Below are 17,230 nucleotides of genomic sequence, written 5' to 3'. Positions count from 1 at the left end.
GTAATACACTACAAGGACACAAAAACATTCCCTGCATCTGTGTTTGCCCTTTGCTCCATCTGGAAGACTCCTCCCACCGTTCTTCACCAACTCTGTTACCTTTGTAGTATATTTGAACATGTTAGTTCCCCAGAAAGTGTCTCCTGATCCCCCCCCCACACTCCCAATTCAGTGCTTATTCGGGTACCCCAAGCCTTTCCTCTGCAACCATCCCTTGGTTTGTCTATGATTACTGTCTCTCTACTGTTGTTGGTGTTTGCTCCTGTAGGCTGTGTCTGTGTGTGCCTTCCTTCTAGTGCTATCTCTAGCACCCAGGAGAGTAGCTGGGTTGATCCCCAAGTAAATGAAAAGGGAGATTGCCTGTAAGAGCAGAGGCCAGCGAGACATTGGGCAGGACAGGCAGACAGATGAAGTGTGTACATCCAGAGGCTAGAAACAGTGTCAGAGGGCAGGACAGGCAGGCAGATGGAGTGTGTACATCCAGGGGGTAGAAACGGTATCAGCTTAGGTTTGAAGGTGCACGTGACAAGGATTGGCCCAGAACAAGCTAACTTAAGTGAAGCAGATTGTGTTTGAGGAAGCAAAAAGGAGTCATGTGTTATGCCAGGCATGGTGGCGCATGTCTTTAATCCTAGCACTTGGAAGGCAGAAGCAGGTGGTTCTCGGAGTTTGAAGTCAGACTGATCTACAGAGTGGATTCCAGGACAGTTAAAGCTACACAGAAAAACACTGTCTCAAAAAAAAAAAATAAAATAAAATCCTGTGTTTAAGGTGTGGTGTGTGTGTGTGTGTGTGTGTGTGTGTGTGTGTGTGTGTGAGAGAGAGAGAGAGAGAGAGAGAGAGAGAGAGAGAGAAGACTTTGGATACTGTGGTTGGAAGTTATAATTTGAAGCTTAGAAGAGTGAGACTGATTTGAGTTCAGAGAAGATAGATCTGAGGGCCAAGACCAGACTAAAGAAGGACATCCGGGTGACTGGCAGGTGCTGTGGTCTCACACAGAGGTGGTTCTGGTTTCAGACAAAGGACTGGAACCATGGAGAAGCAACTGCCTGTGTGGTGGATCATGTGACCTGGGACCCACGCAGAAGCCCTTCATTGGCACTTGAGAGAGAGAACAAAGGAGAGGGGCCATCAGGAGAGTCAGGCTCTCCACCCGGAAAACAGAATAAACCACGAAGGTTAACAGCAGGACAATGTTCCAGAACTACGGCCAGCTTCTCAGAACAGATAGGACCGCAGTGAATCCATGATCACAGAAGACACTCAAGCTACCCAAAGGATCTAGAGATGTGAGAGGAGGAGGCATTCTTGGGGCTGATGCATGAGGAAGCCGTAGGCCGGAGCTGGCCGTGTTAGAGACACGTGCCTGAAGAAGCACCTACCCTGTGCAAGGAGGAGCTGTTCAGAAGGCGAAAGGCATGACAGAATCACTGTGGCACCCTGACTCCAATGTCACTAAGGCATGACATATTCAGGAGCCCAGGAGGGGAAGGACTCCCGTCAGGTCTTCCTTCTGGACTGGAAGGTCATGGTTGACCTTGTAAAGAAAAGCTGGGACAGAAGCCAGTGTGGGGAACTGGACAGTTGAGTTGGTGGCGAGGACAGGCTGGAGCAGGTGTGGCTTGCTTGTTCCAGAAGTTTGTCCATGAAAGGAAGTCAGTGCTCAGTGCTGTGAGATAGGACAGGTCCCCCCTGCTGCCTGACCCTGGGCCTCAGAGGGCAGAGCATCCTATAGGTCTGTGGGGCATCCCAAGTCCCTTTATAGAATTTATCAGCTCTAACATGGGGGCAGAGATGATGACACTCCCCAAGAACTGTCTTCATGGGTAGAAGCAGGAATGCTCTTCCTAGTTGGGGTGGACACTGGAGAGGGTGACTCAGAGGGAGGTGGCGGTGCTTTTCTGCAGTCTCAAGAATCCTCAGACATCAAAAGAAGGAACTGAGGCTTCTGCAGCTCTCTGCTCAAAGTGAATGTCCCTCCGGCCAGCCATTAAAAGCATGCTGGCTGCACTGCTGTCCCTTCCAAGCAAGCCCCAAGCTGGAGAGGGCCATGCTCCCTGGCACCATCTGGCAACAGGCCACACTATTCCAAACCGTGTGTCCCCTGAAACATGAGAGCCCACGTTTATCTCCGGTAATCTCTTCTCTCTTTTGGCCACTCTCAAGCAAGGCCGGGCTATGTTTAGCCTGGCAGCTGGCACACATTACATCCACCGAGGAGGATGGCTGGGGAAGGGGACAGCTATTTATGAGAACCAAGCGTGCGCTGAAGCCTTTTGAAGCTGGTGTTGGGTCACTCGAGAAAGTGCTGAGGTGGCGGGGGGGGGGGGGGGGAGGGGGCTACTGGTTTGCTCTACTAGCACTTTGAGGTGTGTTTGATGTCCCCCTCCAGGCTCAGAGTCTATAAAACAACTACAGTAAAACACCAATTAGGGGAACAGTGGAGTGGCTCAGTGGCAAAGGCATTTGTCACTAAACTGTACAACCTGAATTTGACCCTCAGTACTCACATGGTAAAAGGGGACAACTGACTCCACAGAGCTGTCCCCTGACCTCCATACATGTACTGTGACATGAACGCACACATTCTCTCTCTCTCTCTCTCTCTCTCTCTCTCTCTCTCTCTCTCTCTCTCTCACACACACACACACACACACACACACACAAATAATATTTTTAAAAGATACATAGCATTCAATGAGTGTTCACTACGCCAACTACAGCACCAACTACTCATGTGAATTATCCTTTGGAAGCTTCATGAAAGTCTCCCAAGATAGCACTTTGCGGATGAGGAAATGGAAAGACAGAGAAGCTAACCAACTGGTCTAGAGTTTTTAAGCAACCTCACTGAGAGCCCAGACCTGACACTCTTCCAGAGACCCAGCTTTCCTCTGTAAAGAAAATACCTTGTGTCTGTATGGATGTGGCACCTGTCAATAATAAATTCGATGGCCTATAGCTTAGGCAGGAAATAAGAGGTGGGATATCTGGCAGGCAGAAAGGATTCTGGGATTATTCCAGGCAGGGGATTCTCCTGCAAAGATATGACCAGATAGATGCATGGTGCCTGAGCACAGGTAACCAGCCACAAGACAAATTGTAGATTAGAATAAATGGATTATTTCAACTTATGATCTAGTCAGAGAAGAACCTAGCTATATGGCCAAGGTATTTTTAAATGTAGTTTGAGTCTGAGTCTTCTTTCTGGGAGCATAGAGAACCAGACTTAACTTAGACACTCCTCCACTGCAGCCTACTTCTGCAGAGGGGACCAGAGGGACCCGAGCGCATGCCCTGGCTCTACTGATGACCAGCTGTGAGCTGAACAAGTTATAGCTTCCTTGGTCTTTGAGTTTCTATTCTAAAAAGAAACAAGAGCCAACTGTTGCTAGCATAACCTGTATGCAAGTGCTTGCTCCCTGTAAACTGTTTCAGGGAAAGCTCTATTCTAAGCCCTACCCTGACCGCAAGCACAAATCAGCATCCCTTACAGGGAAAACTGATGCTAACACAACTCAGGGAGCCCACCCAGAGCTTCTCACTCAGCATGTCTGGGATGGAACCCGAGAACAAACATTTCTGATCAGATCCCATGCAGAGCCCTGGGCCCACATATGGTGAGAACCTTTGCTCCATGAACAGCTTCTAACATATGAACATAGCCTCTGGCTGCACAGCCTTGGGTGATATCCAATATGATAGAACGAGGGATGCTGTCGCTGGAGGTTAGAGCCTTTGTTTATCCATTTTATACTAACAAGAGCCTTTCACAGAATAAGAAAAAATGGGTTTGATTCTCAGTAAAATGCATACACACACACACACACACACACACACAAAGCTAACAACAAAATTAATCCTAAGGTAATATTTGGGCTGGGAACACAGTGGTATAACATTTGCCTAGTGTGAGTAAGGCTCCGGCTCAATCTCCATATAAATAAATAAATTGATTAATTAATTATTTAATAATATGGGACTAGGCCATGTCTTTTACTAATGCTCTCAGCAGAGCTCTGTTCTTGAGTGCTTATGGAAAAGCAGTCTGGCAGGAGGGTATCCCTGCAGGCTATACACACACACACACACACACAGAGAGAGAGAGAGAGAGAGAGAGAGAGAGAGAGAGAGAGAGAGACTCAGACACAGTGCTCAGAACCTTTATGGAAGTAGAAAGAGAAGACTTCTTTCTAAATTCACTTTCTCTTGGTATATATCATCCTTCATGAGAAAGCAGAGGAGCAGGTGCCCCACCAGCAGAGAAACCTCCTATACATAAATGAAGGACTAAAACTTCTCTGTCTACGGTGGACATTGAAAAGCAGAAGTCTATTCCTGCTTGGCTGAATTTATGAAATGCTGAGTTTAACTGGATCCCTGAACTCAGGAGGCTGAGTCACAAGGATCTGGGTCACAAGTTCAAGGCCAGTCTGGGTGACATATGCAAACCCTATCTCCAAACTCAGAATGACAAAACAACAACAACAGCAACAATAAATTCTGACTCGAATATTCTGATAGCATCTACTAATGATTGCAGATATCATAGAAATCTAGCTTGTGTGGAGAGAGGGGGATTTAATGGGATGTAACATCCATGGCCAATTCAAAAGCAGTCTTTAACTGTGCCCAAACTTGTGTGAGTTACTTCACATGTATCTTGTGTTTGTTTTACCAATGGCTGCTGTTATAAGTGACCATTATATTGTGGCCGCTGAAATATTTTACAAAACAAGCACTCAGCCTTGGAGAATCCTGTCTTGCTTACAGCCACAATGCTAACACACAGACTCAAACTCACTTGCTTCATAAGTAAATCGGGGTGTGTGGCCATCAAATAGTTTGGTATTTGAAGCTAGGATAGCTGTAGGGAAGGGGTGAAGCCGAGGCAGATGAGCCTGATGGGGTGGTCCAGCACACAGCAGATGGGGAGGAAAGGCTGCCTGGCTTGGGTACCTGGCAGCAGGAGGGAGCTCCTGGAACCAGGCTCCTTGGACACTCCGATGTCTTGCCAGCCCACTACATCGCAAGATGGCGTGCTGGATGCCTTCCTGAGTGGCTGTCCAAGCAGCGACAGCTCGCATGGATAATTCAGGCCTGCTGCCTGTAGCTTAGAAACCATGGGAGCTTTTGAGGCTTCTTCAAGCATGCTAGCACTTCAAGCTAGACGGGCTGTCTAGGGAGAGCAAGTGAGTGATCTTAGGTGTAAGCTGGGACCGATGGTCACATAACATAGCCCACGCCAACCTGCAAAGCACAAGTCGCAAGATAGCAGGGCTGGCGGCGAGGATGAAGGTTTTCCGATTTCTCCAGCAGACCCTGTGCCTTCTTTAACTGCTTTGTAGTATAAGAGTTCTTACCATATTTTCATGATGCTGGAAATGGCCCCATTTAAAGTTATGTGACTGTGGGAGGGAGTCTACCCTGAGAACATAAGACTGTGTTTCTAAATGGAGAAGCTTCAAGATGAACTATGGTTCTGATAAACAGAGCAGGATTAATGTGTCCTGCTTAGGTCCGAGTGTCACTGAGGGCCTTGCGGGATGGGAGTAGTGTTAAGGTTCCAAATATCTAAGCAGCGGATCAGTTCAGAGTGTTTCCCTTTTGTAAATAACTGTTTTTATTAGTGTATGCATGTGCACAATGCATGTGGAGACACACGTGTCACAGTATGCATGTGGAGGTCAGAGGACAGCTTCCTCTCCTTCCACTCTTACAATTCTCCTGGGATAGCTCAGGCTCTCTGTGAGGACTCGTTCTCAAAGCCAAGCCAAAATAGGCCTGAGTTCATCTGATTTTGTCCAGAGTGGAGCAGGTGTGAGACTGAAGAGGGCTGTCTCTGGGCGGGGAGCACTTGGAAAGCATCCCCGAGTCCTGAGTGTGGTGCTCTTCTCTGTCCAGCATTCCCACATCATCCCATCTGTTGATCTACTTGACTCCAGCAACTTCATCCTGCCTTGGTTTGGAAGAGCAACTGCTGGGACATTTGCCAGTGCTAAATAGGCTCGGGATGCAGGGTTTGCCTTAAAAAGCTTGGGACTTTCTGCCCGTGTGCACAGTGTCTGTACGTGCTGGACTGAGAGTCCCAAGGTTTGGGAAAGCAAACAACTAAGCAAACAAAACCACATTTTACCCATATGTTAGTGGGAGGAAGCAAAGGAGAACACACAGATCCTGGGACCTTACATATTCAACCTCCTTTTCTATTCTGTTCCAAACAAACAAACAGACAAATGAACAAACAAACAAAAAACTCAGGCTGGAGAGACAGCTCAGATTGTAAAGTTGTCCTCTGACCTGTGCACCATGGTATACACTCACCAGACCAATAATTTAATTTTTAAAAGAAGTCAAGAGAAAAAATGTATTTCCGATGTACACACATGTGTATAAATACTTCTTTTCCCAATCTCTCCTCCACATATCCATCCATTCATCCATGGTCATTCATTCATTAAAGTCTAGCTGTGGGTTAAGCTTTTGCCCATTTACACTAAGTAACCACTTAAGAGTCACACAGAGTCCAGGGTTCAATTCAGTATTGCTAAGTGTGGGTGAAAGTCCAAAGTATTGGACATGCATTTTCATAACTTGGTACTACTTACAAACCTGAAACTATCCCATTCAGCTGTTCTGTGGGGTAGTGGAAGGAACACGCCTTCACATTTGGGCAACTTTTGGAGGGCTGCTTTCCTTTCCGTCATGTGTGTCATGGGGATCAAACTCAGGTCATCAGGTTTAGTGGCAAATCTCTTTACAAACTGAGCTGTCTCTCCAGCCTGAGTCTTTTGTTTGTTTGTTCCATGCCATTGGAACCAAATAGGTCTGGGTTTAAATCCTGCTTCATGCTATATTGCCATTTCATAGTTTTGTGATTTGGGCATTTTTTTCCCTTTACTTTCTGATTTCTCTGTAATGTGACAATACAAGAATTATATAAGCTACTATATGCAAAGACCTCTGCCATGGGCCTGACTCAAAACCACATTCAATATTGTCTATTTCTCTTCTCCTCCTTTCCTTCAATATTTGTTTTTAAAATATTGCAGAATACTCACTGTATCAGTCCATGATCCAGATGCTGGGACTGGTGACTAGGAAAAAGTCCTGAACTTTGTAGATTTCACTTTCTATAGAAAGTATCACACTGAGCACAATGTGTCACCCAAGTACTAGGAAAAAAATAAGAAGAGTAGAGGAGGAGAAAGGGGAGGAGGAGGAGGAAGATGAAGAGGAGGAAGATGAAGGGGAGGAGAAGGAATAAGAGGAAAAGGAGGAAGAGGAGGAGAAAGAGGAAGAAAAGGATGAAGAACTGGAGGAGGAAGAGGAGAAGGAGGAAGGAGGAGGAGGAGGGAGCATCTTGAAGAGTGGTTTATGTACATGAACATAGGAGGTGACATCTTTGATTAAGGTACTGTAGGTGGTTTGAATAAGAATGGCCCCCATAGGTTCATATATTTGAATGCTTCAGGGAGTGGCATTACTTGAGAGGGATTAGGGAGTTTGGCCTTGTTGGAGGAAGTGTGTCACTGGAGTGGCCTTTGAGTTCCAAAAAGCCTATTCCAAGCCCAGTCTCTCTCTTCCTGCTGCCTGCAGATATGGATGTAGAACTCTCAGCTACTGCTCCAGCACCGTGTCTGCCTACACGCTCTTGTGCTCCCTGCCATGATGATCATGGACTAAACCTCTGTAAGCCAACCCCAACTAAATGTTGTCATTTATAAGCATTGCCGTGGCCATGGTGTCTCTTCACAGCAAAGAAACACTGACTAAGACAGTGACACTTAAACATAGATCTAAGGGACACTGCTTTTTATCATTTGCAAAAGAGGAACTTCATAGACATCAGAGGCCATGTCACCTGCCTCTGCAAGTAAGATGAGTACTTGATGCAGAGATGAAAGGACAACTTAGCTTCACACTACAGAACACTTTCTAGTCTGCCCGAGCCACTCCCCATGATCCCCATCAGTCATCATGGCATCTTCATGTCTCCATCAGTCATCATGGCATCTTCATGTCCCCATCAGTCATCATGGCATCTTCATGTGCCCATCATTGGTCATCATGGCATCTTCATGTCCCCATCATTGTTCATCATGGCATCTTCATGTCCGCATCATTGGTCATCATGGCATCTTCATATGCCCATCATTGGTCATCATGGCATCTTCATGTCCCCAACATCAGTCATCATGACATCTTCATGTCCCCAACATTGGTCATCATGGCATCTTCATGTGCCCATCATCGGTCATCATGGCATCTTCATGTGCCCACCATTGGTCATCATGGCATCTTCATATGCCCATCATTGGTCATCATGGCATCTTCATGTCCCCATCATCAGTCATCATGGCATCTTCATGTGCCCACCATTGGTCATCATGGCATCTTCATGTCCTACATGCACATGCTCCCACTGTCCTCAGATGCTTCAGCTCTCTTGGGAAAGGAAAATGAAGGTACAGTAGCCAAACAGACATGTTCTGTTCTCTTTCAGCTAACTTCTGAGTCCTCCCTAAGGGTACTTTGATGGTCACCTTCTGATTTGGTCCCAGAAATAGAAGCAATTAAATAAAAAACATTTCAAAGAGGGCAAGACTCCATAAATACCCATATTATTCTCTTCTGAGAAAACTCTCCCAATCATGAGGTAGGGATCAATGGGAGAAATCTGAGAGACTTGGCTGAGTTCCACAGCAGTGTTAAATTACTGTTCCCCCAAGACCTAGCTTAACATACAAAACCAGAGGTATGCCAGCAGATCAACATCATCCAAAGTAGTCAAAGAGCAGAAGTCAAACAGACGCAGCATGATGTGTGGTTATATAGATAATTTCTGGAGTCCAACAGACCCACTCAGTGCTTTGCAAACCTTAGTGTGCCTACAAATATTCTGGAATCCCATTTAAATGTACATTCTGATTCTAGAATGGGCCCTGAAAGCCTCTATTTCCAACAGACTCTTAAGGAGTTCAGTGCCATGGGGTTTGTGTGTTTAGTATCAAGGCTTAGGTGGTCCTTAAACTTGGCTGTACATTAGCATCACCCAGAGAATGCTCTACCTCACTTGCAGTTGGACATATAAGAATAACCATGCTCAAAAATTGCAGGGTCTGTCTGGGCAGATAGCTAGCACAGTGTTAAACCTTTACTACCAAGCCTGAGGACCTGAGTTCCATCCCTGGAATCCATATAATAATAAGAGCGAACTCACACACTTTGTCCAATGACTTCCACATGCTCACTGTCTAACATGGGTCATGCCCACACAATAAATAAGCAAGAAAGCAAGCAAGCAAACAAACAAACAAATACTAAGGGAATTGGGAATTGAGAATGACTGAGCATTTAAGGGATCTTGCTATTCTTCCAGAGAAACAAAGTTAAGCTCCCGGTACCCATGTTGTGTGGTTCAAAATCAACTACAACTCTAGCTCTTAGAGAACAGAAACTGTCTTTTGGCCTCTGGGCACACACACACACACACATAAATATAATAAACCTCTAAACTTAAAAAACAATATTTGAAAGAATGTACTTTGTTCAGAGTGAGAAATTTTAAATATAAAAAATAAACTCAGGAAGCTGCCGAGATGGCTCAACATGTAAAGGCACCCACCACCAAGGAGAGAACTGACTACCAGATGTTGTGTTCTGACTTCTTCAAACACATCATGGTGTGCGCAGACACAGGTAAATAAATACACGTGAAAAATATGTAGTGTCTAGACATCCTCCCTTACCTATTCCAATTAAAACAGAACCTAGGGCATGAACTGTGCCATTTTAATAAAAGCTCCTTAGGTGTTAGCTGAGAACTACTGAAACAGGCTAAGACGATGTTGGAAAATTCCAGAGGAAGATGAAGTGTCCATTTTGGGTGCAAACAGCTGTCTGTATTCCTCAGGGATGAATTCCCCCCTCTGCAAATGGCATAACAAAATAAGACATCATTTTTTGTATAGCATCTATAGTACACAGAATTCTTACTCATTTGCTTTCACTTGGTACTTTTAATTCAATGTGTTTAAAGCTATATGGTTGATCTTGCAGATGTGGTGTGAGGGGATGAATCTTTGTGGTTTGCTCTGATCAAGTAATGAGTACATGACAGAGAATTCAAGCTCTTTGGCTTCCTTGTTGCATACAAGGATGGGCATATAAGTGTGATGGTGTTCTTTGAACACATTCATATGTTTTGGATGCATTTCTATTGCTGTGACAAAACACAGGGCCAAAGAAACTTACAAAGGAAAGCATTTAACTTAAGGCTTGTGGCTCCAGAGGAGTAAAGTATATGGCCATCACTTGGTGAGCATGGCAGCAGACAGGCAGACATGGTGCTGGAGCAGTAATTGGGAGCTTACATACCTAGACAACAACCATGACGCAGAAAGAGACAACTAGAACGGCACAGGCTTTTGAACCTCAAAGCTCACTCCCAGTGACATTGGACCTCCTCCAAAAAGGTCACACTTCTAATCCTCCCAAACAGTTCCACCCACTGGGAGCCAACCATTCTAACATAGGAGACATGGGAGAGGAGGGAGGAGAGTATCGTTATTCAAGCCACCAAAACCATGTGAGAGCTATCAATGATGTTAGACGCATTGCTGTCTGAGGAGGCTATGATAACACTAAGCTAGAGACTTTCCACTGGCACACAGATCAAATGGGGACTGTTTGTTGGGGTTTTATTGCTGTGAACAGACGCCATGATGAAGGCAGCTCTTAGACAACATTTAATTTCTGCTGTCTTATAGGTTCAGAGGTTCAGCCCATTATCATCAAGGCAGGAGCATGGCAGCATCCTGGCAGAGATGGGAGTGGAGGAGTTGGGAGTCCCACTTCTTGTTGCAAAGGCAGCTAGGAGAAGACTGGCTTCTAAGCAGCTAGGATGAGGGTCTTAAAAGCCATGCCCACAATGACACACTTCCTCCAACAAGGCCACACCTACTCCAACAAGGCCACATCTGCAAATAGTGCCACTCCCTGAGCTAAGCATATTCAAACCACCACAGGGACTGACACACATACCTATGAGGGGGGACCTCAACTGTAAGGGATACTGAAGACAAAGCAAAATGGCCTTGGAGACTCATCTAAGAGCTGCAGAACCCTGGGATGCACCGTTTAACATAGCCATTCCGTTTTACCCATGAATCATAGAACCAGACTCCCACTTCCCCATGAGGTCTTGTGGGAAGTTGTGCTAGAGTCACCACATAAAAACTATAGTAGACAGGCATTACCTGTTGTAGTGCTGGAAAATTGGTCATCGGAATAGTTTTTCGTGCTCTACAATAGGCCATTTCCCAAAAATATAGGTTGTAAACCATTTAATGTCCATTTACTGTTAGGAGAGATGCTATGCAGATGCTATCTGATGGCAAACACAGCTTCTTACAGGGTGACCATCATAAGCAGTAAGTACAGGTGTGCTCTCAGAAGGGACACTGAAGAGCAGTCCCAAATCTCTGGACCCAGATATAGCCTGTTAAGAAGCTACAAAGCAACTCCGTGCCAAAACCCAAGGTTGCTTGTCAGCCCAACGAGCCCTGTTCACCCCAAACAAATGGACCGGTTCTAGCTGTTCGTGATAAGGAAAACATTGGCCCTTCATCACCCATCCTCCACCCCCATGTTCACTTTGATACACTAAGATTACTGTGTCTTCTGAGAGCACTAAGGATGGATGGATGAATATATCTAACCAGGGATCCACAATGCTCACTTTCATCGTCTAAAGCATCAATTTGCCCATGAAATGTCTGAGACCATCACCTAGCAACTGAGTTGTAGATTGGTCTATTGTTTCTTCTTACCTTCCAGTCCTCCCTCAACAGGACACAACACACAAAGCTGCAACTCTCTCCTTAATTATGTCAATAGAAAAATAGGGAAATGGCATAGATAAATCATTTATGGAAAAAAATACGTGAATTGCAAACAATTTCCAAGCCAGGTGTGGCGGCACATGCCTTTAATGCCAGAACGAAGGAGGCAGAGGCAGGCAGATCTCTGTTAGTTTCAGGGCCAGCCTGGTCTACATAGTTAGTTCCAGGTCAGCCAGAGCAGTAAAGTGAGACCCTGTCTCAAATAAAAACAAAAACAAAAACAAAACAAAACAAAAAAAAAACGAACAACAAAACCCCAAAATGCTCATTAAAACTTTGGAAGTTTAAACAGACTAATTTTTAAAAGGCTTTGAAAATTGTACCAGACTCTATAAAAAAATAGGAAAATGATCTTTTGAAATGTGCACAGCCATACAACAGAATACTATGCTGGTGCTGACATTATGTTTACAAACATGAAACTTTTTAGTGATATAGAATAAGGCAGGAAACAAAGCTGTGTAGAGGCTGTAATTCTGACCAGAGTTGCACGTTAAGGCACAGCAAAAGCAATGGGAACAGCTGTCAGAATACTGACCATGCCCACTTGGCCATGAGGGGTTTTATGACATTCTTTATATATATAAAGAAATATATATATATTAATATATATATATATATAATTTCTGAAGAATTTTCTTCAATTTCTTTTTCAAATTTCTGAAGAAGCTTGTGCTACATGGTTAATAAGAGACCCAGCCCAGAAACGAGCTTATCATCTAACTATTTAAGTGAAGGACATCTAACCATTCTCGTGGGAGAGAAGACCCTGAAAAGACCCTGAAAAGATCCTGCGATGTTCTTCCCTTTGACTGTCAGATAATTAAAACACTGGACCCCAAACCTGTCTTTCCCCCAGTCTGTAACGTGGAGAGAGTCCACTTACTCACTTCACACCGTGATTGACAGAGACACACAAAGTACTTTCGACAGTCTCTGCCCAGCGAGCGTTCCATAAACCATCAACCTTATTAACTCAGAACCTGTAGGGTTTTCCTTACCTTCACATATGTATGGATAAGAAACTGCAGCTCCAAGAAACAGTTGCCAGCTCTGGCACATGTGTGGTGTAGTAGGGCAAAGCCAGAACTTACATTCGGAGTTCCTGGTAACCATTCCTAGATTCCCTTTCCCTTACATTTTCCCAGAGGGACATCAGAGTAGATGTTCAACTTCCATTCACCAATCTCTGCTAGCCCAGAACTCTCACAGGAGGGTGCCTGGAAGGACGTAGAGCCCAAGGTGGTCCCTTTTTATGGTTTTGTTTGGGGTCCCAGAACTAAGTATTCACAAGGGACATACTTGCAGTGATGTGTGTGCATGTGCGCTTTAATAAGGCATGGCTGTCACCGTGCCCTGGCCATGGAGGAGTTCCTTTGAGTCTAGCTTAACGAGTCAGTGATGAAATTACCAAATAGAATTTCTATGCTTTCAGCGACATGTTTCATAAGACAGGATCTCAGTGCCTGAGAATGGCAGTTGCCACAGTGATGATGTGTCCATTTCATGAGCTGTGCAGCCAGTGTGCTCCAGCTCTGTTCTTCTCCCAGCCTGTTGCTTTTCTTGCCTCTACAGCCTTAGGGCCCACTTCCCCTCCATCTGCCTCCCACAGAAGGGGCAAAATCACTGCCCTCGCCCCAGGGCAGATAGAGCCTGCGAAGAACAGGATGGCTCTGGAGATATTTTTAAACACTAGCACCCGGCTGATTAGGGGACATTTTGAATTATGAAATGCTCTTTTCCCTCTTTCAATGTGACTTTGATATATTCAGGTGGTTTGCTGGATTTTATTATAGTCGTTTTTTGAGACTCTAAATCTCCCTGGTCTTTGTATGGTGAGTTTGCTAATTGTGTTATTTGATTAGCCTGAATATCCTGGAAGTACTGTCTGGTTAATTCTCGCACAGCCCTGTAGTTGTGTGCTGAGCCAGCCATGGGGACTGGGAAGGAATCTTGGCAGCATGGGTATTCTTGAAGTGTCAGTGGCCTTTAGCTGTCCAGGAGGAGATGCAGAGTCTTTCTGTGGCACTTGCAAAGGATTAGAAATATCCCCACCCCCAGTGCCAGATGACCAACAGGTCATGTAATACAGATAAAATAAGAAATTACTTCAGTGTAGGCTCAAAACTCACATCAAGAACTTTCTGAGGAAAAAAAAAAAAACCACACCTGTCTGTTAATGAATACACAGTCCAGAAGAGCACACACCCACACTCTAAAGTTGCCTGGGAAAATGACATGGTCGCTCTCCCTGTGACCAAGAGCAGAGGCAAGGTCAAAGGACCCTGGCTTTTCCAGATCCAAGGGAGAGGATTGAGAAGAGCATGGGGAATCGGCCCTGAAGGGACTCATAGGAAATCCCTCGGTTTCCTTTAAACCAGTGGCTTTTAACAATAGCTGGAAAGTTCTAGAAAAGGGGCAGGTGGGAAAAGAACCCCTGACGAATCAGGACCTCTAAGGGAAGAGCTTTAGATAGATTGTCTGGAGCCTGGCTGCCAGGCCTCTCATTCTGCCCTGCACTGCTTCTGCATGGGTGAGCATCAGCTGTTTGTCCTGAGCAATGATTGCCCTGCTCCCTGGATAAAGAAGGGTCAGTGTGCAACCCCCTCACTCCCTTCCACCTTAAGAGTTTGCCCACAGAGTCCACTTCTGCAGAAAAAAAAAGTTCCATTGATGTGAGACTACAGTAACACAGGAGAGCTCTGCACAAATTCTCCATGCCCTTGTTCCCATATTCCTGTTAAATGCCATACTGTCACTAATGCTCTCTCATACAGGAGGCTGCTGCCCCCCCCCCCAACTTACCTCCAGTACAATCTCCTTCAGCTGGAACTGTTTTTGTGAGACCTTGTCTGAAGACACAGGTTCGTGGTAATAGAGACAGAGCAAATCATATCTCTTCAACATCTGCTTGAGGTTCTTCTCAGAAAGGCTGACCACTCGGTCTTTCCCATCGTACGTGGGGAAGTTCAGCCCCTCTTCTGCCCCGCTCAGGGACAGCAGATAAACCCCCACCATGAGCAGGTAAATCCTCTTCATTTGGGAAAAGTCTTGCTTCTCAGTCTCCAGAATAGAGATCATGGAAGACAGGATGGAAGGTTCTTAGAGATGTTGGTGAGGGAACAAAGAGGCTGCTTTCACCTCCTTGGTCCTGCAGCTGTGTAGTCGTGGGCTCAGAACAAACTGTGGAGGCTCAAATGCACACATGCGCACAGAGCAAGAGCCAGGCACGGGCTGGGAGGCCAAGCCCTAGATACCTTACATAGCTCTCCCAGCCTCTGTCTCATTAAGAACTCCATTTTTAGGATGCAGTTGTTTCGAGCTAAAAATAAATCATGCAATGAATAATAATTTTTTTTAAAAAAAAAGTCAGATATGACACTGTTGAGGGATTTGTCCATGCAGCGTGTCAGCGGCAGAAGGACAGCAGACAGGAGGAGACTGGAGGGACCGTATGCAAGTGAAATAAAGGGGCACCAAAAGTCAAAGAAAAGAAGGAAACTCGTGGGGATGGATGAGAACGGAAAGCAAGAAGGGGTGATGGTGCCAGTAAGAACACGAACGCTTAGAGCATCAAAAATCCCACTTAGACATTGTGTTGGTCGGTTCCAGGACAGCCTTGCAGCCTTTCCCCGGCTGCTCTGTTCCCCCCGAGGACAGGCACACTCTCCACATGCCTTTCTAGGTCTTCTTGGAAGCCCGGTGCTGGCAGCACCACGTCCACATGTCCTTGCCGGCCAGGGACACAGAGACATGCTTTCCTACTGACCCAGCATACAGAGGACGGGTAGCGGATCCAGCCCACTTCCTTTTCCAGCAGCTGTGGGAGGCAGGGAAGCCGGTGATCTATTTTAAAGTCAATTTTTAGAGAAGTTTACCGGTCACCGCAGGAACATCCTTGGGGTCTCTGCCAAGGTCCTGTCCCCACCCCACCCCCACCCTCATTAGCTCTTAAGACAAGACACTGTTTTGTTCCTTTCTTCATTAGCAACAGAGAGAGATAGGCAGTTTATCCAAGCTGGGACAGACCAGAGCTGCAATCTCCACTCTGCCTTTTTGGTGGCTGGCTGACTCTGGAGGACCTTGCAGCTTCTCTGAGCCCCAGATCCCCATTATTTAGAGTGGGGGAGATTGTAACCCTGGTGTTTAGACCACACAGAGAGAAGAGCCTAGCACTTAGCAAGCCCTTGAAAACAGTAGCCATTCTATGTGGCTCCCTCTCACTAGAGAGGATGGAACGGGCGTTATAATAATTCGTCCATTTCTAATATCATGTGTGAAGCTTGGCCTGCCCACTCTCTCCACGAGCTCAGCCAGCCAACTGTGTAGACCTGATTCCCGTGCAGTGTGCAGATGAGTTGACTTAGGCGGACCCTGTACCATGGGTGTGTCTGGGAATCATCGTTCTCAAAGCCGCCACACTGCAGAAGCTAGGGTTCTGCGCTGTGTGGCTTCTTGTTCAGCAGATCCCCTGCCAGTACCCCTCGGGTGACTCTTTGGTACTTTCTTCTGGTCAGATGATGGTTCTGTCTGCGTGCTCTTCAGAGGAGATAGTGGTGCTTGGGAGCCTGGCCAAGGTTTATCTTCTTTGTGCTAGAAATCCCACCAGCACCTTTCCCAGGGGCCAGAAGGAAAAGCTAATCCCAGTGTCCTGTCTGACTTGAGGCCCTCTGCTGCCATGAAAGCTCTGTAAACTTGCCATGTGCAGGTAAGCAGGGCCCTGGCGAGTCCAGCATTGATGACCCTGACTGCTCTCTTGTCCTCCCAGGGTCACCGTTCTCCCAGGAATGCAGTCTCTGGGCTGTCTAAATGGAGAGTCTTGAGTGATAGTCTTTGCCAAGCCTGCAAGATTCCTCTTTAGAAAATATCGGTGTGAGGTGGAGGTGGGTGTGGGTGTGGTGGGGTGGGTGGGATAGGTGAGGTGGAGTGCGGAGGGGGTGAGGTGGGTGGGGTGGGCATGGATGTTTTGTCTTTTTGAGGTCAGCTTTGCAAACTGTCCCCCGTTGTCTCACGGGGTTACCTTTATTTAGAAGTCGCTCTACTTTCCTCAATATGTAACTGTCTCCTTTTCCCTTGCTGCTTCATTTCTCCCCACCCCCACCACCCTACCTCTTTGAAACCTTTAACGCCAGGGTCTTTGCATTTCTTATTCACCTGCTATCAAACTTGGGCATCATAATCTGTGCCCCAAGTTGGATCCAGCATCTGTTCTCAGTAAACCAATTAAAAGAGTCAAATTGATAGTGGGGAGCTTAGTCGATGTGTGCACACTGGGAAGAGGGACAAAGAGATACAGTGACCTCTTCAAGTCCACGTTCAGGGTT

At 46.0% G+C, this 17,230-nt stretch overlaps 1 protein-coding gene across 2 annotated transcripts in view; it reads right to left on the bottom strand.

Annotated features, from left to right (window-relative positions):
- Nucleotides 1-15,169, bottom strand: part of Casq2 (calsequestrin 2) — a 60,100-nt gene extending 44,931 nt beyond the window's left edge. For both annotated transcript variants that reach the window (NM_001355663.1, NM_009814.4), the window contains exon 1: nucleotides 14,712-15,169. In NM_001355663.1, coding sequence (NP_001342592.1) covers nucleotides 14,712-14,945 — 234 coding nt within the window. In that variant the 5' untranslated portion in view covers nucleotides 14,946-15,169. The remainder of the gene's footprint in view (nucleotides 1-14,711) is intronic.
- Between the last annotated feature and the right edge of the window lie 2,061 nt (nucleotides 15,170-17,230).

The sequence above is a fragment of the Mus musculus genome, chromosome 3 (genome assembly GCF_000001635.26).
Source record: "Mus musculus strain C57BL/6J chromosome 3, GRCm38.p6 C57BL/6J".
NCBI lineage: Eukaryota > Metazoa > Chordata > Mammalia > Rodentia > Muridae > Mus > Mus musculus.
Note: the sequence above shows the minus strand (reverse complement) of the source record. Positions and strands in the feature narration are given on the sequence as shown.